The following is a 21,850-nucleotide window of genomic DNA, read 5'->3' as shown; positions in this document are numbered from 1 at the left end:
GTTTGGATTTAAGGTGGGACCACTCCACTGCCTCTTAGGCAGATTCCCAGAGAAGACCCGAGGTGCATGAGCTATAATACCCACCCGCCTGGCACAGCCATCCTGCGATCTAAGCAGGACATCAGTATAAGGCTCTTAGGATCATTCCTGGTCTCTCATTCCTCCTCACATAGGGTTCTCAGGAACAACCCCTATACAAACCGGGACAGAGGCACCTCACAACCCCTTATGTGCCCCGCCTTCTCCACTGACCCTGCCGGAGTGCAGCGCACACAGCAAGCACTTAATAAATCACTTGAAGTGGGAAACATCTGTACTCGGAAAAGAAACCACAGGAATTGGGAAGTGCCGGTTGAAGATTATTTACCAATTCCAGCAAAATTGACTGCACCTGCCATAGGGCAGGCAGGTGCAGCATCAGGAGCTGGAGACCAGGGGCAACAGGCAGCACGCATGCTCCAGCTCAGAGTGGAAGGCCCTGGGAAATGGTTTGATTTCCTGCGCTGAACTGATGCTGCTTCCAGAATGAATCTGCTCCTTGGTGGGTTCTGCTGATGTGGCCAGTGCTAGCCTAGGCCACAACCACCCAGCCCAACACCCAGAAGCCAGCATCCCCTGCTCCTGCTTTAACAGGCTGGCCCATTTTCATCTCTCCTACCTCTGGGAGTAGCAGGGGCGCTCCCGGAAGCTGACACCCCCTCCACAGGTCCGGCTGCAGGGGCTCCACTGGCCCCAGGGTCCCCAGGTGTCACTCTGCCGCCTCACCTTGGGAGCCTGCAGAAGACAGGACCATGCATCAGCATTGCCCACTCAGAGCCTGAGCCCAGAGGCCCCTCCAAAGATGCTCTGCCTAAAACCCTCCCCCACCCATCAAGGAGTCTGGGATTCTCCCTTCCAGGGCCCGCCTTTAGAACTCAGCAACACTGCCGGGCACCCCAAAACATATTACTTTTCAGAATTAGCCTGCTTTCCTGATAAGGAGCTGAGAGCCAGGCCTGGAGGGCGGGAGCAGGAGCAGCTGCGAAGAGTTTGGAGTTTCAGGGGCCACTGGAGGGAGGGGCCCTACAGCCAGGGGCGGTTTGAGGGTCCAGGCATTTGTAGGTTAACTGTGATGTAGGGGAGGGGGCCCTAAAAGAAAATAAACGGAAGCAACATGGGGGGATCCTGCTAATCTGGCAGAGACTCCCAGGAGTAGTACCCCAATATTCATCCCCTCCTTCTCCCATTGTGAGAGAACCCTTGAAAACTTGACTCAGCTGGGTCCCTGGTTGCCCAAAATTTAAAAAAATACATTTCCTAGACTTCCTGCAGCTAACTGTGGCTACGTCACTTAGTTCTCATCAGTGAGATGTAAATACAAGTGTTGGGCAGCTGCCGCAAATAATCTCCTTAAGAGAGAGCCTGCATGAGCCTTTGTCCTTTTCTCCTTCCTCCTGTACTCTTTCAGGCTGTCTGGGAAGCAGAGGTGATGGCTGGAGTTGGAGCAGCCTTTTAGACTGTGAGGTAACTTGGAAATAGAGGCTTCAAACAGTGAAGCAAAGATAGAGAGACTCTAGAGCCTGGAGGATTTTGTGCAACAGAATAGCCCCAGACTTCTGACCCCTGGCTGTTTATATGAGAGAGGAATCATGTCTGTCTTATTGAAGAACTGTTATTTGGGGCTCCACGCAGGATTGTAATCCTAGCAGATACACCTTCCCACCAGAAAGATTGGACCCCTTGCAGCTGGCATCAGGAATCCACATGCCACACACACATTATCTCATTTCATCCTCACAACAACCCCACAGACCCCATTGCATGAATAAGAAAAGTGAGGCAGAGAGAGGAAACCACACAGTAGCCGGCCAGCCTCACTGCAGGCCTCTGCTCCCCCTGCCGGGGCTGTGCCCCCACCCACCTGGGGGAATCAAATGAGACACTAGATGATTCCCTACAGGGTTGGCCAGGGATTAGATGTAACTTCACAATTTTGCCAGGAGGCATACGGTGTACATGCAAACATTTGCTGGAAGGGGACTTTCTTTTAGGGTATCACCACTTAAGACTCTCAAGGAAAAATACCATTCCCACTTTTCAGATAAAGAGCTCAATGGTCACATAGAAAAGCGGCCGGGCGTGGTGGCTCATTCCTGTAATCCCAGCACTTTGGGAGGCCAAGGCAGGCAGATCACCTGAGGTCAGGAGTTCGAGACCAGCCTGCCCAACATGGTGAAACCCCGTCTCTGCTAAAACTACAAAAAAATTAGCCAGGCGTGGTGGTGGGTGCCTGTAATCCCAGCTACTTGGGAGGCTGAGGCAGGAGAATTGCTTGAACCCGGGAGGCGGAGGTTGCAGTGAGCCGAGATTGCGCCACTGCACTCCAGCCTGGGCGACAGGGCGAGACTCCATCTCAAAAAAAGAAAAGAAAAGCAGGCTCTTCCTTTCATGATCCCTGAGCAGCTTCACTGGATCTCAGGTGAGGAAGGACGTTTACTCATCTCTAACATTCCTGGTGCCAAACATCTAGTTATCCTTGTCTTATAACAAAACCCAGAACACTGAAGCAGAACAAACCATGCACAAAGCACGCTACGCCTGCCGAACCACACACAACCAAGAAGGAAGGGCTTGCCAGATGGAAGGTCTTAGCTTTCACTTTGTAAAATCATCTACTCCTTCAAGTCTAACTTGGACAAAAATCTCTAAGCTTTCAAAACCACTGAGCCAAAATATCAAAATGTTCTCTGAATGAAAGTTAAACCGAAATTTACTTGGATCAAGTTTCTATTTCACAAGGAAGACACTGAGTGTTGAGCGTGAAGGGTGACTTTCCAGAGACAGCCTGCAGCCCCAGCTGGGATTCTGGCACCCGCCCCCACCACACACAGCCTCATCCCACATTTTAAGTATTCAGGAGAGGTCTTCAGAGGTGGCTGCTTTCTTAGCTGCTGGGTTGGGCCTGGTTGTCAATTATCCTCTGACTAAGGCCTGTTTGGATGTCTGTCTTGGCTCCTTGGCACAGCAGCCAGCAAAATCCACCCTTCCCTGGAGCTGGGCTGGGCTGGGTGTACTGGTGTGTGGCCAAGGGGTACCCCTGCCATGGAGCCACAGCCTGGCCATCAGGATAAGGCAGGGGCAGGACTAGCCTGAACAAGGGCCCCCTAAGGGACGTGCTGTTTCCAGAATGCCCTCTTGCCTCCTGTGCCCAGCACCTGTAAGGCAGGTGTCCACTAGCCAGGAGCCCTAGTCCGTCTCATCCTAGAGCCGTGCTCTGTCCACACACTCCACACTGTCTCTCCAAGGAAGGAAAGCACCTTCAGCCACAGGCAGCATGAGCACACTCTTGCTCTGTAATTACCCACACCATGAACTGCCCGACGTGGTGTGAAGCCAGAATGAGCTGATCCAGCCAGCCTCACCTGGGGCCTGCCCTCACCTGTCTCATGCTGCGCTAGGTGTCCCGCCCATGCCTCCTTCAACCCCACCTGGAGCCACTCAGGGGTCCCCTTTCCTGCTGCACTGTTTCCAGGGGAATCAACTGCCCAATGTGCATGTGTCTTACAGACAGAGACAGAACACATGCACAACCACGTGCAGGTGGGAGCAGAGGCTGAGGCCCAGGAACACGCAGGCTGCCGCCTTTATTCATTTACTCATTCTGTTCAGGCTGACCGCTGGCAGCATAAGTGATCCAGAGAAGGTGCTCCGACTGGGTGGCTCCTGCCCCAGCAACGGAGGGAGGCAGTGGAGCTGTGAGCCGGGCCACACCCCCTGCAGACTCACAGAGAAGAATTCTCAGCCCAGGCTGTGCCCAGCCCCATCTGAGACTCACACTGGGAGGCGGCGGCAGCTGGATGAGGCTACTCAGCGTAGCCTTAAGGGAGAAAAGGTTTAAGAGAACCAAAGGCGCTTTGGAAACCTTGATTTGTTTCATCTGCATGACAGCCTCTGTGGTGGGCATTATTACTCCCAAATTAGAGCAGTCTAAGTCTTGATTATTTGCCTAGGGTCATGCAGCTGTCCAGGTGGCTCTGGGATTTAATCCTGGGGCCTGGACGCTATCCTGGTGCCCCCTCCACCTGGGCTTTGGCCTTCATGCAGCTGGGCCACCAGCACGTGCTGAAGGACCTGAGAGTGGCATTTAGGAAGCAAGATTCATGGGGTGGCAGAGGGGACCGTGGGTAGCTGGCAGGTGGTCGAGAGGACATGAAAAAGGCTGGCTCTGGCCCACCCACCACTCCAGCTGTGGCCCATGTTGGGTTCACAGGGCTCTTGAAGTGCCATCTATGGGATCCACTTCTAGTGGGAGAAGTGCCCACTGCCATCCATCCTGCCTGCCCCACACACCCCTGCAGAGGAGTCCTGCTCAGCCTCCGCCCACAGATGCCAGACGTGGCATTTCCCCTCTGACCTCCCCATGGCAGAAAACAGTTTGGGTCCTTTCGCAGGGATCCTTCCTCTCTCACTTCCTGCCGGCCTCACAGAGGGGTGAGCAGGGCCGTGGGTCACCCTGGGAGATTTCTCCTGGGGCAGGACAGGGCCCAGCTGCCCTTGTGGCTTCTATTCTGCCAGGCACTGAGCCAGGGCAACACCCAGCTCTGCAGACCCTCTCCTCCCCAAAGGTGGGGCCTGTGGTCTAGAAGATTCCTTGTACATCCTCAAGACCCAGGGACCTTCTCCAGAGAGCCCTGGCCTTTGGGCCCTGTTAATGAAACAGCAGCTCTGACCACCAGTCAGCTTCCTGTGTCCACTGTCTTAATTCGCAGTCCAATACAGTAGCCACTAGCCGCATGTGGCTGTTTAAATTAATTATGGCCAGGCGCGGTGGCACACATCTGGAGTCCCAGCTACCTGGGAGGCTGAGACAGAAGAATCACTTGAGCCCAGGAGGTGGAGGTTACAGTGAGCCGAAATCATGCCAGTACACTCCGGCCTGGGTGACAGAGTGAGACTCTGTCTCAAAAATAAATAAATATTTTAAAATTTTAAAGACAAATTTAAATTAATTAAAGTCAAGTAAAATTAAAACTCACCTCACCCGCATTTCAAGTGCTCAATGGACCTAGGGGCTACCTATTGGATAGCAGAGAAACAGGACATTTCTGCCATCTCAGAAGGTTCCATAGCACCCTGCCCTAGGTGCTACCCCAAGGGGAAAGGAAACGACTGGCACCCCAAACCTCTAGGCCCAAACACCCCAGCTTAGGGAACCCGTGTTTGGCTCCAGGCAGAAGACAGGTGTCCGGTGGGATGGGCCACCCAGCCCTGCACCTTCTTGGCTGCACCCGCCAGGATTGGCGGGGACTTCATGGAATGCTCCCACCACCTTCTGAAGGAGGGAAGCCCTGGGAAGGTGCCATTCCTACACACTGCGCCCTGCAGCCGGGCGGGCAGTTCTGGGTACCCTGGCCAGCTGGCTTCAAGGGCCCAGCCCTTTCTGAGGGAGCTCAGCGGCAGGGGCTCCCCTCCTCCCAGCCCAGCTTCCCTGACATCGCCCCTTTCCTGGGGACTTTGCCTGCGGGCCCGCGCGTCCTCGCCCCCGCCTCCCCTGCAGGGTCCTCCCGGGGGCGGGGCAGGACCGCACTCACCGAGGACCCGGGCGCTGGAGCCAGCAGTAGCGGCACGAGCAGGAGCAGCCGCATCTCAGCCTGCGGGAGACGCAGCGGGTTAGAGCAGCCCGGGGCTCCCGCAGCTGTCCTGGGCACGGGCGCGAGTGTGTGGGCGCGTCTCTCCCTATGGCCCACAGGTGACCAGGAGACCCGCAACGGGACCGCCGGGCGCGCCTCGGTGCACCGCAGAGAACACAGTGTGAGGGCGCCCCGCCGGGAGGCTCAACATGTGAGCAAGAAATGAACGGCCCATCCGCAACTGGCAGAAGTTCAAGAACAACTTGTTTCAGGGTTCCAGAGGGAAAAAAAAGAGAGGGCAATTAAAAATACTTCTATGTGGTTGAAAAACAAGGAGTTCAGAATCCGAGTAATTAGACTCACTATTTTAATTCAGCAGGATTCCTTTTAAAAAAGCTATTACATCAGATGTTTAAAAACTCCTAATATAGGCTTTAAAAAAATCAAGTCTCTGAAGACACTTTGAAAACCCAAATGTTCTAAAAATGTTAATTGTATCCCATTTAAAACCCAAGCCAGCATTTCTCTGCACAGGGAAGCTCCATAAGCAGCCTCCATAACCAACGTGTGTATGCAGTGCAGTGTGCGCCGTGCAGTTTGTGTGGTGTAGCGTGTGTACAGTGCAGTGTGTGGTGCAGCGTGTGCGCCCTGAAGGTGCAGTGCAGTGTGCAGTACAGTGTAGTGTGCTCAGGGCAGTGTGCAGTGCAGTGTGTGTGGAGTGTCTGTGGTTTGATGTGTGCATGCATGCAAAGTGCATGTGCAGTGTGTGGGGCGGGTCTATGTGCAGTCTGGTGTGTACTATTTGGTGCAAGTGTCCAGTCTGTATACACGCTGTGCAGTGTGTATGTGTACATACATGTCGCTGTATCGCAGAATGACATAAACAATGTGCGCCCTTCAGTACAAAACATTAAACAAGTACTAGCGTGTAGGTTTGAACTTTAAAATCTGTAATTCTACCAAGGTTCTAATTTTTTTAAGATATAAAATGACTTCTGCTTACAAGGATAAAAGCATACAGAAGCCAAGCTCAGCAGCAATGTAACCTGGCACATTGAACAATGTACACACTCGTTAATTTGGCACAGTGAGTCATTGAGTCATTATTTTCGTGGTCAAGTTCGAGATTCCTGGGGTTGGAGGGTGAGGGAAGGGGGTGGCTGCCAGGGCCCTGCCTCTGCTCTGTTGGGGGCAGCTCCCAGAGCAGGAGCCCCCTGCTAGGGCTAGGCTAGGCCTGCTAGGGCGGGCGAGGCTGAGGAAAAGACGGGGGAAAGAAGAATTTTACTTGTAATTACTCAGAACACCACCGCCTCCGCTGCAATTGCACTGAACTCCAAGCCCATATCTGCCATTCCAAAGTCTGAAAAGTTCAGTCTTTTCGGTTAATTTGGTGGCAAACAACCCCTTCGACTCCAAGGCCAGTCCGGGGTCTGGTCACGGGGCTACTCCGAGGGCCGTGGAACCTCGACCTCTCCTGCCGCCCGAGGGCAGGGACCGGGTGGCCCCGGGCACGCAGGGTGGGCGCCGTCAACGTGATGTTCCCGGGGAACGCGTCTGCCTTGAGCTAGGGCCGAAGGCAGCAGCCCTAGGCGCAGAGGGCGGGAAGGCGGGTGGCCGCCGACCGAGCCTCCCCCTGCACGGTCCCCAGCCGACTCTGGGACCGCCGCAGTCCGCAGACGCCCGTCCCCGTGGCCCCCGCCCACGGCCCCCCTCTGCATCGGTCCAACCCTGACCAGGCACCCCGCGTCCCCACCCCAGGAACGCGCCGCGCACCTCCGAGGCGGAGAGGCGCGGTTCCCACGGGAGGCCCGGGGTGGCCGCGCAGGTGCCGGCAGCCGCAGGGGCTCCCGGACGCTCCAGGCCCGCGGCCCAGTGGCACCTCCCGGGAGGGGCGCACGGTCTCCAAGGCCTCGCCTGTACCACGCGCCGGGAGCGGCATCCGCCTGAAGGAAGGTCGCAGCGGGCGGAGGGTGCGCGCTGGGGCCACCAGGCACCAGCTCCCCGGCTCCCTGCACTTCTTTTCCTCCCGGCCGGGGGCGCGCGGTGCCGAGCGGTGACCCTGCGCCCACCTCGGGAGAGCGAGCCGGGGCGGGGTCTTCTCTGCAGAAGCCCCGGGGTGCGGCGTCCCCGCCCCTGGGCGCCTGCGGGCTTCCAGTCCCTCCGCCTCCCTACCTGTCTTCGCGCTCGCCGGAAGGCTGCAGCCAGGGCCGCTCCGTCGGTGCCCGCCCAGGCCCAAGCCCGGGAGGTCGACCGGGCCGCAAGGAACGCCCGCAGGGGTGGGACTTTCTCCGCCTCTGCCTGGCCTCACCCTCCACCCCGCCCTGTCTCACTTACCCACCTCCAATCCCCGTGGGAGGACAGAGCCCTTCGTAGAGGCCCTCATGGTGACCGGTGTTGCCCGGGTCCTCCACCCGCTTGGGTCTGTGCCAAGGCTTGGCTCATCCTCCACTCTGGTCACCCCGTCTGTCCTCCCTTGGGTCAGCGCCAGTCACCTCTCCAATCCCATTTCCCCTTGCCCGAGCCTTCTAGCTTTGCCCTATCCGCTCCTCTTCATGCCTATCCTACACACAACACACCTGTGTCCAGCCACCTCCTTCTCCTCCACCCCTGGATCCTATTCTTCAGCCACAACTGAGTTTCTCCGCACACGCTGCTGTTACCCATCTCCCAGCATCTTTTCTCACTCAGAATGCGCTCTCCCAATCCCCTCTACCTCTCAAACCCCTAGTCAGCCCTCAAAACCCTGGTCAAATGTCACTTTCCTTCCTTTCTTCTTTCTTTCCCTCCCTCCCTTCCTCTTTTCTTTCTACTTTCCTCCCTCCCCCCACCCTTTTTTTTAGAGGGAGTTTCACTCTTGTTGCCCAAGGTAGAGAGCAATGGCTAGATCCTGACTCACTGCAACCTCCGCCTCCTGGGTTCAAGCAATTCTCCAGCCTCAGCCTCCCGAGTAGCTGGGATTACAGGCGTCTGCACGATGCCTGGCTAATTTTTGTATTTTTAGTAGAGACAGGTTTTCACCTTGTTGGCCAGACTGGTCTCCAACTCCTGACTTCAGGTAATCCACTCACCTCGGCCTCCCAAAGTGCTGGGATTACAGACGTGAGCGACTGCGCCCAGCCGTCTTCTTTTTTTAAATAGAAACAAGGTCTCGCCCAACCTGGTCAACCTGAGCTCAAGCAATCTTCCCACGGTGGCCTCCCAAAGTGCCACCGTGCCCAGCATGTCACCTGCTTTTGAAGCCGTCTCCACACCACCCCAGGCCAATGGGGTGCATGTCCTGCTCCCTCGGTTTCTGTCCCTGTTGCTGTGATTTGCTCAGCTGTGAGTCCCGGGGGGCAGGGCCTCCAATGCAGCCCCACCACCTGTGCCAGGGCACTAATTAGCATCAAGGCAGGGGCTCAACACATGTGATCAACTTAATTTGTTTCCCTGATTGTCCTTTTTCACAACCAAGACACTCTTTGCCTGCCATTCCTTTTTTGAAACTGGAATTCACTCATCTTTAGAAACTGGCCCTGGACACGAGGGAGGTTGGGGGGAAGTTGGGGAGAGGTTGAGGGGGGCGGTGGTGATGAAGGCTGGTCCCCTTCCCCCGCACTCTTCTGCCTTTAGCCTCTTGCTGGCCCTGCCACTTCTCCGTTGGCCTCATTTGGGCAAAGAGAAGTCACCAGCGGGAAGCTCAGCCCCGCTTCAGCCCCCTGGCTCCGGCAGCTGCCTATTTGGACAAAATGCTTATTAAAACATGGCCAGTTTAAATCAGTTTAAATCAGGCGCATTTCTTACCTATCAATGAAGACAGGAGGAGCAGCGGCTGTAGCGGGGCCCCTGGGGAGTTGTGTGAATTCTGAAGCAAAGATAAAGCTTGGCAGAGAAAGGGGAGTGGAATCATGCAGCCTCTCTAAAAAGGAAAAATGCTTCTTCCATTCAACAAGCCCCACTCCCTGTCCCCACCAGCTGGGACTTTTCTGAGCTTGGTCAAAGGTCCTCTGTTAAGTGGGAGGAAAATGCTTCTCCCGCTGCAGGGTGGGGGAAGCTGAGGCCCAAGGAGCTCACTTTCCTGCTGTGTCCCTGCTTTTCCTATGATCCTTTCTTCTCAGACACCCAGGGCTGTGATTTCTTATGCCTCACCCCAGCTGCAAAGAGGACTCTGAGGTTGGGAGGCAGAACCCACACTCAGTCGTAAGGGGCTGTCTTAGACCCACCAGCCAGGCCCTACCAATTACTGGCTTGGGCAGGAATTTCTCTTTAAGCCTCATTTCTCCTCTGCCTACCTCACAGAGATGTGGTGAACAGAATTGATGCATTAAAATGGGGTGGTTTAGAAAGAAGATTCCAGAAAAAACTGTAAGACCTTCCTTCCCATTGTCAAGTCCCCTCTGCGCTGGCCCTATGCCACTCACTGGTTGCACCTGAGACGCCCTTGCATTGGGGGTTTGGGGTAGTCTGGGGTGGAGGCAGACCTGGACTGGAAGGCTGCTCTGCTTCTCACTGTGTGTGTGCTTGGGCAGGTTGGGTCACCTCCTTAAGCCACAACTTGCTCACGTGAGACTCATACAGTAGGTGGTAGAGTAGGGAAGTAACTGGTTTCCATAAAATTCCTACTAGATGCAGAATAAAAGTTAGTTCTGATCTGGGCGCAAGTGGAGTCCCAACACTTTGAGAGGCCTGGAGTCCCAACAATTTCAGAGGCTGAGGAGGGAGGATTGCTTAAGTCCAGGAGTTCAAAACTAGCCAGGGCAACACAGTGAGACCCTCTATCTCTAAATTTTTTTTTTTAAATTAGCCAGGTATGGTGGCAGTTGCCTGCAGTCCAAGATAGGTGTCCCCAATCCCCAGGCCACAGACCGGTACCTGTCCATGGCCTGTTAGGAACGGGCACACAGCAGGAGGTGAGCAAGCATTACTGCCTGAGCTCCGCCTCCTGTCAGGTCAGTGGCAGCATTAGATTCCCACAGGAGCATGAACCCTATAGTGAACTACTCATGCAAGGAATCTTGGGTGTGCGTTCCTTAGGATACTCTGATGCCTGATGATCTGAACAGGATCAGGCTTTAGACTGGAACAGTTTCATCCCGAAACCATCCCACCCCACCCCCAGATCTGAAAAAATTCTCTTCCATAAAACTGGTCCCTGGTGCCAAAAAGGTTGGGGACCGCTGGCCAAGCTACTTGGAAGGCTAAGGCAGGAGGATCAATTGAGCCTGGGATGTTGAGGCTGCAGCGAGCTATGATTGCACCACTGCACTCCAGCCTGGGCAGCAGAGCGAGACCCTGTCTCTAAAAAAATTTTTGTTAAATTTCTCTGTCCCATGCTCCCGCCATGTGTATCCTCAATTCTCTACATTTTCATAATCTCCACAGATCGCAGATCTAAGGATGAGGCTAAGAAAGAAGTGGCCAGATCTCTTTGTGTGGTTGGTTTGGGATGGAAGGCTGGAGAGAAGAGAGAGGGCAAAATGCCAAGAGCCTCCGGGCTCCCAGGATTCACCTCCTCCAGGAAGCCTTCCTGTACATCTGCCTCTGCACTCCCATTGGTGCCGGGCTTTGCCCTAGCACTTTCAAACTACTGCAGTGATGTAGTTGTTTCTCTTTCTCTCTCATAATTGTGAACGTTGCAAGGGCAGAGATCCATTTTCTTTTTTTTTTTTAATCAAGTACTCATCGAACATTCTTGGGTGTTTCTCGGAGAGGGGGACACGGCAGGGTCATAGGATAATAGTGGAGAGAAGGTCAGCAGATAAACACATGAACAAAGGTCTCTGGTTTTCCCAGGCAGAGGTCCCTGCAGCCTTCTGCAGTGTTTGTGTCCCTGGGTACTTGAGATTAGGGAATGGTGATGACTCTTAAAGCGCATGCTGCCTTCAAGCATCTGTCTAACAAAGCACATCTTGCACCGCCCTTAATCCATTTAACCCTGAATTGACACAGCACCTGTTTCAGAGAGCAGGGGGCTGGGGGAAAGGCCATAGATCAACAGCATCCCAAGGCAGAAGAATTTCTCCTAGTACAGAACAAAATGGAGTCTTATGCCTACTTCTTTCTACACAGACACAGTAACAATCTGATCTCTCTTTCTTTTCCCCACATTTCCCCCTTTTCTTTTCAACAAAACTGCCATCGTCCTCATGGCCCGTTCTCGATGGTCGCTGTCTCTTCGGAGCTGTTGGGTACACCTCCCAGACAAGGCAGCCGGGCAGAGGCACTCCTCACTTCCCAGACGGGCGGCCGGGCAGAGGCGCTCCACACCTCCCAGACGGGGCGGCCGGACAGAGGTGCTCCTCACTTCCTCCCAGACGGGGTGGCAGCCAGGCAGAGGTGCTCCTCACTTCCCAGACGGGGCGGCTGGGCAGAGGCACTCCTCACTTCCTCCCAGACGGGGTGGCGGCCGGGCAGAGGCGCTCCTCACCTCCCAGATGGGGCGGCCAGGCAGAGGTGCTTCTCACTTCCCTCACTTCCCAGATGGGGCGGCCGGGCAGAGGCGCTCCTCACCTCCCAGACAGGGCGGCCGGGCAGAGGCCCTCCTCTCTTCCCAGACGGGGCGGCCGGGCAGAGGATCTCCTCACCTCCCAGACGGGGCGGCCGGGCAGAGGCGCTCCTCACTTCCCAGATGGGGCGCCCAGGTAGAGGCCCTCCTCTCTTCCCAGACGGGGCGGCCGGGCAGAGGATCTCCTCACCTCCCAGACGGGGCGGCCGGGCAGAGGCGCTCCTCACTTCCCAGACGGGGCAGCCGGGCAGAGGCGCTCCTCACTTCCTCCCAGACGGAATGGCGGCCGGGCAGAGGCGCTCCACACCTCCCAGACAGGGCGGCCGGGCAGAGGCGCTCCTCACTTCCCAGACGGGGCGGCCGGGCAGAGGTGCTTCTCACTTCCCTCACTTCCCAGATGGGGCGGCCGGGCAGAGGCGCTCCTCACCTCCCAGACAGGGCGGCCGGGCAGAGGTGCTTCTCACTTCCCTCACTTCCCAGATGGGGCGGCCGGGCAGAGGCGCTCCTCACCTCCCAGACGGGGCGGCCGGGCAGAGGTGCTTCTCACTTCCCTCACTTCCCAGATGGGGCGGCCGGGCAGAGGCGCTCCTCACCTCCCAGACGGGGCGGCCGGGCAGAGGTGCTTCTCACTTCCCTCACTTCCCAGATGGGGCGGCCGGGCAGAGGCGCTCCTCACCTCCCAGACGGGGCGGCCGGGCAGAGGCGCTTCTCACTTCCCAGACTGGGCGGCCGGGCAGAGGCGCGCCTCACTTCCCAGACGGGGCGGCCGGGCAGAGGCACTCCTCACTTCCCAGACGGGGCGGCCGGGCAGAGGCGCTCCTCACCTCCCAGACGGGGCGGCCGGGCAGAGGCGCTCCTCACTTCCTCCCAGACGGGGTGGCGGCCGGGTAGAGGCGCTCCTCACTTCCCAGACGGGGTGACCGGGCAAAGGGGCTCCTCACTTCCCAGACAGGGCGGCCGGGCAGAGGCGCTCCTCACCTCCCAGACAGGGCGACCGGGCAGAGGGGCTCCTCAGTTCCCAGACCATGGGCGGCCAGGCAGAGACACTCCTCACTTCCTAGACGGGGTGGCGGCAGGGCAGAGGCTGTAATCTTAGCACTTTGGGAGGCCAAGGCAGGAGGCTGGGAGGTGGAGGCTGCAGCGAGCCGAGACCACGCCACTGCACTCCAGCCTGAGCAACACTGAGCATTGAGCGAGCGAGACTCCGTCTGCAATCCCAGCACCTCGGGAGGCCGAGGCGGGCAGATCACTCGGGGCCAGGAGCTGGAGACCAGCCCGGGTCAACACGGCGAAACCCCCGTCTCCACCAAAAATACAAAAACCAGTCAGGCGTGGCGGCGCGCGCCTGCAATCCCAGGCACTCGGCAGGCGGAGGCAAGAGAATCACAGGAGCCCGAGGCAGGGGGGTTGCAGCGAGCTGAGATCACAGCAGTACAGTCCAGCTTCGGCAACAGAGGGAGACCAAAGAAAGAAGGAGAGGGAGACCGAAGGGAGAGGGAGACCGAGAGGGAGAGGGAGAGGGAGGGGGAGGGGGAGGGGGAGGGGGAGGGGGAGGGGGAAGATCCATTTTCATGTTATACCCTGGACCAGAGGTTCGTGGTGGCCCTGAAGGTTTGCCTCAAGAGAGGGGCTTTGAGAAGTGTAGCTGGTGACCAGCCTCCAGCGGCTGCACTCAGCCCCACACCAGGTTCTGAAGACTCCCCCTGCACCTCCTCCTCCCCGCAATTTACCTTCACAGGCGCTCCCCTGTAGATCTCTCGCACATCTAGTCTCATCTCGGCCTCTGCTCTCAGAGGGCCTGAACCATCCCTTGGGGTTCTTGGTTGCACACCACAGAAAAGGACTGAGTCAGCTTAAACAGGAGAGTTGCTTAGGAGGGGCAATGGGAGATCGCAGATTGACAGGAGGGCTGAAGAATCAGGCACGCGCGTGGGCTGGACCCCCGACGATGTCCTAGTTGTGGTCCAGGAGCAGTTCCAGTTAGGATCTATGCTGCTCTTCCGCTGGACGCTGAACTCGTGTCATCACCACTTTTAGGCAATGCTGACACATGCCATCCCTAGAAAAAACCCTGAAGGGTCCTTGTAGGCTCACCCCCCACAGGAACATGCCTGTACCCTGATGGCCAGGACTTGAGAAACAAGAATTGGCAGGGTCCCCAGGTGGAAGTTCAGATGGCAGCTGCCCCAGAAAACACATGTCCACCAGGACAGGGTATTTGTGAACTCCCATTGAACTGAATTTAGAGGATGCTGCTTCCCTCGTCCTTCATTTGGAGGTTGTTCATCCAAATATGTGAGTGCCTACGCTGTGCTAGAAGCTGGGAGAGACCCGCCCAGTGGTGGTAACTGTTTAAGCTTCAGCTCACTGCAGGAGGCAGCACTGCTGTGCAGGTGGATTCTTTCTCACGGTGTTTGGTGTAGATGCTCCCACCATGGCTGTTTTCAAGCTACCAAGGTGATGTCACCAGACGTGGAGTTGGGAAGAGATGCAGTCAGCTCTCCCAGGCGTGGACTCCAGCTCACTAGGTCTGCTCGGGGAGTTTACGCTCTAGTGGGGACTTGCATTCTAAGTGCTATGTGTGTCCGTTTAGACTAAACTGAATTTTACAATCAGAGTATTCAGACATTTTTACTGTAAAAGTCATAGAACCAATACCATAGCCCACTAGGAATCCAAAAGGAGAAAAGACACTCCACATCTGAGGCTGCTGCATTTCTTTCTCTAACTTCTCCCCGCCCCCCAGTACATATATTCATTTCCCTTAATACAGTCATTCAAATGCTGGGAACGGTGGGAAGGCGAGGGTCAAAACTCCACTCCGTGCTGTGCTTCCAGATGCCACCTCAACCTTCCTTCCCCCATTGCGTTGCCATATCCAAGTCAGCCCTTTGAAGCACCATGCCAGACCACTGCAGTGGGAATTCAGGGCTCAGTGTGTCTGACAAGTGGCTGTCAGGAGATAAGCCACCTGGCCTTTGGAGGGGAGTTTTACTCTTAAAGCTGAGACAGAAATATATAATAGCTCCTCCCACCCTTCCCGCAGACAAGAAGGCCATCCAGAGGGAAAGAACAGGAATTCCTGGGATGTCCCCTCAGTGACACCAGGCCCATGCTGACTCGGATCCCGGAAAGGGCACCGGGATGCGGGAGAGGCTGTGTGGAGGCAGGACAATGCCCGGGGAAGGACAGCGGAGACAGTGGGAAAGGAAGGGGCTTTCCAATGCTGATTCTGACTAGCTCTCAGCCAGCAGCTCCAGCCGGCAGAGATATCATCCCCTCTGCCCCAGGTGAACACAAACTCCGACCACAGGGACCCCGACCACGGCCTCCTTTGGAGAAGCTGGTTGAGACATTAAGGGAGCTGCTGTGAAGAACCCACCCTCACTTCCCAGAGGGGAGAGCGGCTCATGGCCCAGACCCCACAAAGGTCGGCGTAAGGCATGGAGCCAGCTCAAGAGCACAGGCCTGGAGGGTGTCTCTGGGCCTTGAAGCTCCAGGTGGGCACCCCAGCCTCCCAGGCAAGCCTAGTGTCCTTTGGCTGCCTGGTGGCCCCTCGGATGGTTGCAGAGGGCAGCAAGTCCCTTTTCTCTTGTGATGAATCCAGTGAGCCAGGCTCCGAGGTCCCTGGTGCTGTCCCTGGGGGACTGTCACGGAGAGGGACCCTGGATTGGTAGCCCCAGAGGCCAGCAGTCAAGGCCGTTTAGATCCTTTCCTCTTGGTCTCACCCTCCACCATGCTCCTGGGACACTTCTCATCAACGCTGTGGCTTCAGCCTCTGTACCTGAATGATTCTCAGCCCAGACACTGAGAGACAGCCTGTGTCTCGGGCCAAAGACCTGGAAACACAACCCAGAAGTCAGTGGGCCAGTGCCTCGCAATCCTAAAACAAGACTTCCCCGAAGCTGAAGGGAGGGGAAATAAGTTTTCTTTTCTTTCTTTTTTTTTTTTTTTTGCAGTGCTTCTCTAGCTCTCATTTCTGTGGGGACCTGTTATCCTGGACCCCTGCTTTATAGTATAACGCCACGGAAAGATGTACAGACACAAAACTGGGTCTAAGCTCTTTATTTTTACAGCTTTCATATCACTGTAATTCTATGTATCTAGGTCCCAATCCCTTATCAGAAACTCTTGAGGCCAAACGTGTTTCAGAATTGAGAATTTTCCAGGTTTTAGAAGTTACTAAACTGCATATTATATAATACTCCCAGCAGGTTGGAAGCCCTCTTTTCACGATCTTGGCTCACTGCAACCTCCGCATCCCGGGTTCAAGCGATTCTCCTGCCTCAGCCTCCCCAGTAGCTGGGATTACAAGCACACGCCACCACACTCAGCTAATGTTTGTATTTTTAGTAGAGATGGGGTTTCACCATGTTGGCTAGGCTGGTCTCGAACTCCTGACCTCAGGTGATCTGCCCACCTTGGCCTCCCAAAGTGCTGGGATTATGGGCATGAGCCACTGTGCTTGGCCAGAAGCCCTCTTTTTATTTATTTATTTTTTGAGATGGAGTTTTGCTCTGTTGCCCAGTCTGGAGTGCAATGGTGCGATCTTGGCTCACTGCAAGCTCCACCTCCTGGGTTCAAGCGATTCTCCTGCCTCAGCCTCCCGAGTAGCTGGGACCATAGGCGCATGCTACCACGCCTGGCTAATTATTTTGTATTTTTAGTAGAGACAGGATTTCACCATGTTAGCCAGGATGGTCTCGATCTCCTGATCTCGTGATCCGCCCGCCTTAGCCTCCCAAAGTGCTGGGATTACAGGCGTGAGCCACCGCACCCGGCCAGAAGCCCTTTTTAATCAAAACAAATCAACAAGCAAAACCACTACACATACACACTCATAGCTCGGCTGCAAAACACACAAATGTCCTCCTAAAGGGCATAAAGTTCAGTCAGGTATTATGGACAAATTTATAAGAAACCTTTCAGCTTTCAGAGCTTTGTAAATTTTGCCCATTAAACGCAATATAACGCAGAGCAGATGGGATTCAGATGAGCAGCATTTGCGTGACGTGGTGGGCGGGGTAGCCTACTGGAATCACGTCCTGGTGGTGCCGTGAACGTGGTCCAAGCTTGGAGGCAGGGAGTAGGGAGGCACGAAGCCTGGGCAGTCTTGGGTCTGCCACTCCTGGCCGTAACATCTCAGGCAAGCCAACCTTCCTGCATGGCAGTTTTCTCATTTTTAAAAGACAATAGATTGATGCAAATAAAAATAAATACTAAAATTGAAAATTCCCAGGAATCCACCACCCCAAACTCTGAGAACAAAGTGAGGCAGCAGAAAGCTGGAGGTGGCATCCTCTCCGAAGGGGAGCGGCACACACCCGTGTCGACCGCGGCCTCCAGCGCAGGCCTCCAGGCAGCATTGGCACTAAAAGGCAGACTGTGACGGGCTGTCCTGCTCGGCCAGAGCTGGGAGCTGAGGCCTGGCTGGTCAGTGTCTCTCGCACCAGAACTTGTGACCTTAGCATCACAGGAAGACACTGAATAAATAAGGCACAGCTTCTGGGAACATCAACTTTAAGATTAGGAGTGTGTATGGTGGTGTCAAATATTTTTGGTGATGGCTTTTTTTTTTTTTTTTTTGAGACAGAGTCTCGCTCTTGTCACCCAGGCTGGAGTGCGGTGGCACGATCTCGGCTCACTGCAACCTCTGCCTCCCAGGTTCAAGTGATGCTCCTGCCTCAGCCTCCTGAGTAGCTGGGATTACAGGTGCCTGCCACCATGCCCAGCTAATTTTTGTACTTTTAGTAGATATGGGGTTTCGCCATGTTGGCCAGGCTGGTCTCGAACTCCTGACCTCAGATGATCTGCCCGCCTTGGCCTCCCAAAGTGTTGAGATTACAGGCATGAGCCACCGTGCCCAGCCATTTTTTTTTTTTTTTTTTAACATTAAAACACGTCTACAACAACATGCGTGAACCTCAAGGACTTCACGCTAAGTGAAATAAGCCAGTCACAGAAGAATGAATAGCGGGTCATTCCACTCCTGTGAGGTTCTTGGAGTAGTCAAATTCACAGAGACAGAGCTGGAATGGGGGTGCTGGAGGCTGGGGCGGGGAGCAGGGAGTTGTTTTGTGGTGAGGAAGGAGCTCTGGAGATGGGCGTGTGATAGCTACACAGCACTGCGAAGGAACTTAATGTCACCAAATGCACACTCAAAAATGGTTAGGATGGTACATTTTATGTTGTATTTTACCCAGTAAGACAACAAAAAGCATACATTATGAAATAAAACTTTTGGTTTTGGTAAAACTCCAGAGAACTCTCCACCTAAGGCTGCCACCTTGAACTGTGTCCACATCCCTCAGGGTCTCTGTCCTCTGTTGCTTGAGCAGCTTTAGTGAGAAAGTTGAGAGAGGTTGTGAGACTGCGCTACCAAGGCCCACTCAGACGAAGATTCGGTTCAACAGAAATGGGGTCCAGTGCCCCGTCCTTGACAGTGCTGGGGGCGCAGCCTCTCCCACTTCCCTGCAGGCAGTGACTCTGGGAGTGCTCCTCCTTCTCTGTAAAATGGGGCTAACAGGCCCTACCCATAGGGTGGGGTGAGGACAGGAGACAATGCCTGTGATGGGCTTGGCATAGTGTCTGTGGCATATTAAGGGACATGCTCAAGGGACATTGGTTTTATGAAGCAGTACCTTCCTCTGGGGCTTTTCTTGGTTAAATGTGGGGTATGTATTAACAACCGCCCTATCCTTTATTCCTCCTGCATCCAATGTGGTGACGATGACCAAAGACAAACCAATACATCTCTTCAGATGTCACAAACGTGACCTGGGGGAGGAATCCTGTTTGGCTTCATCCTGACCACCATTTATAAATTCAGGTCTCCTGAAGGGATAAGGCTGGTTGACTTCGGCTCCGCACTCTCCAGCACAGCCTTGTAAACAGGGGCAAAAGCTGGTTAATGTTTGTTCTTACAACAATTCCCACACACATGCCCTATTGACATCATTCTGCACGGAAATCCCCTCCCGCAGACCCCGCAGTCACCCCTACAGTCCTTCACTGACTCACCATTTATTGGGCAACTGCCAGGAGTTTCAGAAGTGGGACGGCGCCCAAGCTCCCTGGAAGGTCAGGCAGTGGCAGGGTGGCCCCTCGGTCTGTATTTGCCATCCTTAGCTCCTGTCACCGGGCTCAGAGGCATCCGGGTGACCCAGGCATTTCCCTTTGCCTGTCCAGGGAGCCAGAGTCTGCAGACAAGGGTGGGGCTCGCTCTGAAAACGACAGGGGCGAGGGAAGACTCGGGAATGCCAAACCACAGGGAAATGAGAAAATCAGGTCCCCAGCCCCTCCCAGCCTGGGGCAGAATCCTCGGGCAGAGCCATCTGGCAAGGAAGGAGCTTGGAGTGAGAAAAATGCGCTGGAGATGGGCCCCGTCCAGGGAGCGAGGGGTGGAGGGAGGGGCTGCGGGAACATCTGGGTTGGCCAAGTTCCCAGTGGGAAGATGGGGCCAGATTTGTCTTCAGCATTGGGGCGGGCCAGGGGGCCCTCCGCGGAGTGGCGAGGCCTCATCCTCTTTCCCACGGCCATGGAGCACTGCCAGGAAGAGAGAGGGTAAAGGAGCCCATCAGCTGACTGGCAGAGCAGCAGGGCCCCAGGCGGGGTCTTGGTGGCACTCCAACTCTATCTGAGACTTGGAATGGGCCTCCCTTCACAGGAATGTTTACCAAAGTATGTTTTGACTTAAAAACAAAAATCAATTCATGCAATAATTACCAAATGCTTGAAGTATCTTGGTGAACCGTGTTATTACATATCTTTAATGACAAAAGCTGCATAATCACTTATAACATGTCTATGCCTTTATCCATAGTGCAAGAGGGGAAAGAGGGAATTCTGGTCCTTGACAATTGAGAAAACAGAGTCCCCAGAGATGACCTGCCATGTGCGGACAGGCAGAGGAGCCAGGTCCCTGTCTCCTCCCTCAAGTGGGCTGCTCTGGCTCTATCGCCATGGGCCCATCTGACACAATGGGGCGCCCTGGCTCAGTGAGCAGCACCCTCTATCGCCAGTGCAAATGGCCTGTGCCGTCAACAGCACATTAGCCCGGGCAGGCTGGCTTCACTTTCAGGTCTGACAGAGGCCGAAGGGCCTAAAATATCCTGGAATTAATTTCTGGAAGCCCACAGAAGTAACCTGAGAGCCAGAGAAGCCACATTTATAAAACGTGAAACACTGGCCTGGCACGGTGGCTCACGCCTGTAATCCCAGCACTTTGGGAAGCCAAGGCGAGCAGATCACCTGAGGTCAGCAGTTCGAGACCAGCCTGGCCAACATGGCGAAACCTCGTCTCTACTACAAAAATTAGCTGGGTGTGGTGGTGGGCGCCTGTAACCTCAGCTACTCCGGAGGCTGAGGCAGGAGAATCACTTGAGCCCAGGAGGCAGAGGTTGCAGTGAGCCAAATTCGCGCCACTGCACTCCAGCCTGGGCGACAGAGTGAGACTCCATCTCAAAAAAACACATAAAAATAAAAATAAACAAACAAACAAACTGTGAAGCACTGGTTCAGCTCTCCCAGCCCCGGCCTAGGGGGCAGATATGAAATGAACCAAAGTGAAGGCAGACACCCCTGCAACCGAGCGTGGCCTCCAACGCCCTTACCGTGTCCTCAGACTGCGCTTGGGCCTGTGCAGGTTCCCCAAGATAAAAAGCCCTTCCCCTTCTGCTGGGATGTTCTGGTCCTCAAGCCTGGTGACATTTTAAACTAGATGACCTTGGAGCTGGGTGATTATAGAAAAGATCCCTGAACTGGGAGCAAGGAGGAAAGGAAAGCTGGGCTAGGAGACACCAAAACAAGGCCTCCCGAGCAGATGTCCCCTGAGGGAGGAGGAGGCATGGAAGCCATTTTCGACATTTCAGAAAATCTGAAGAACTCATACATTCATGTATAAATTTATAAACTATAAATTATAAATTTATAAATCATACATCTAGCCCACATAAGTTAAAACTCAGTTATCTCACTAAACAAGTTTAATACTATTTTATGATATATGTGGGTAAATCTGATTAGTAAACAGAAAAACCAGTTATTACAAGTCATAGGACAACATTTTTGAAAACCTGAATGCAAGATAAAGTTCCAAATTTCTCTCCTCGGTTTCTCATCGAGCATTTGAAAGACCACTATGTCTCCACCCCTGTATGGAGACACACTAGCCCTGAAAGCACTCTCAAATTCAGGTATTTAAATGTAGTATCATGTTTAGCTCCAAGTCTTGTTTCCCCTTTACATCATATGTGTACTCTATCCTTGAGTTTAGTCTACTACCAAGAAAACAAATCACAATCAGACTTTCACCTACAGGTCCACCTTGAGGTATGCCATAGGTTTACTCTATAAGGATAAGAAAATCCTTTCCTCTTATGCATGAGAAATTGACCTTGGGTTATGGATAGTCTATATCAAATCCTACGAAATTTAAAAAAAAAAAAAAAAAAAAAAAAAGCAGGCCAGGCACAGTGGCTCATGCCTGTAATCCCAGCACTTTGGGAGGCCGAGGCGGGCGGATCACCTGAGGTCAGGAGTTCGAGACAAGTCTGGCCAACATGGTGAAATCCCATCTCTACTAAAAATATGAAAAAAAAAAAAATTAGTAGGGCATTGGTGGCATGTGCCTGTAATCCCAGCTACCAGAGGGCTGAGGCAGGAGAATCGCTGGAACCCAGGAGGCAGAGGCTACAGTGAGCCGAGATTGCAGCACTCCAGCCTGGACGACAGAGAAAGACTCCATCTCAAAAAAAAA

General features: G+C 54.5%; 1 protein-coding gene and 1 long non-coding RNA gene across 14 annotated transcripts in view; both read right to left on the bottom strand.

Annotated features, from left to right (window-relative positions):
• Positions 1-9,531, bottom strand: part of PAPLN (papilin, proteoglycan like sulfated glycoprotein) — a 39,842-nt gene extending 30,311 nt beyond the window's left edge. For 2 of the 13 annotated variants that reach the window (XM_054530796.2, XM_063715903.1), the window contains exons 1-3: positions 8,837-9,175; positions 5,571-5,630; positions 659-774 (exon numbers count right to left, since the gene is read on the bottom strand). In XM_054530796.2, coding sequence (XP_054386771.2) covers positions 659-774; positions 5,571-5,630; positions 8,837-8,995 — 335 coding nt within the window. In that variant the 5' untranslated portion in view covers positions 8,996-9,175. The other 11 variants (XM_054530793.2, XM_054530794.2, XM_054530797.2 and 8 more) reach the window with 9 other exon arrangements.
• A 6,612-nt stretch (positions 9,532-16,143) lies between these two features.
• On the bottom strand, positions 16,144-21,530 carry LOC134760149 (uncharacterized). Its single transcript, XR_010137069.1, has 2 exons — positions 19,114-21,530; positions 16,144-18,976 (listed from the first exon to the last, which is right to left on the bottom strand). It is a non-coding gene; the product is annotated as an uncharacterized LOC134760149 (long non-coding RNA).
• Between the last annotated feature and the right edge of the window lie 320 nt (positions 21,531-21,850).

Source organism: Pongo abelii, chromosome 15 (assembly GCF_028885655.2).
Source record: "Pongo abelii isolate AG06213 chromosome 15, NHGRI_mPonAbe1-v2.0_pri, whole genome shotgun sequence".
NCBI lineage: Eukaryota > Metazoa > Chordata > Mammalia > Primates > Hominidae > Pongo > Pongo abelii.
This window is presented reverse-complemented; position numbering and strand designations above follow the sequence as displayed.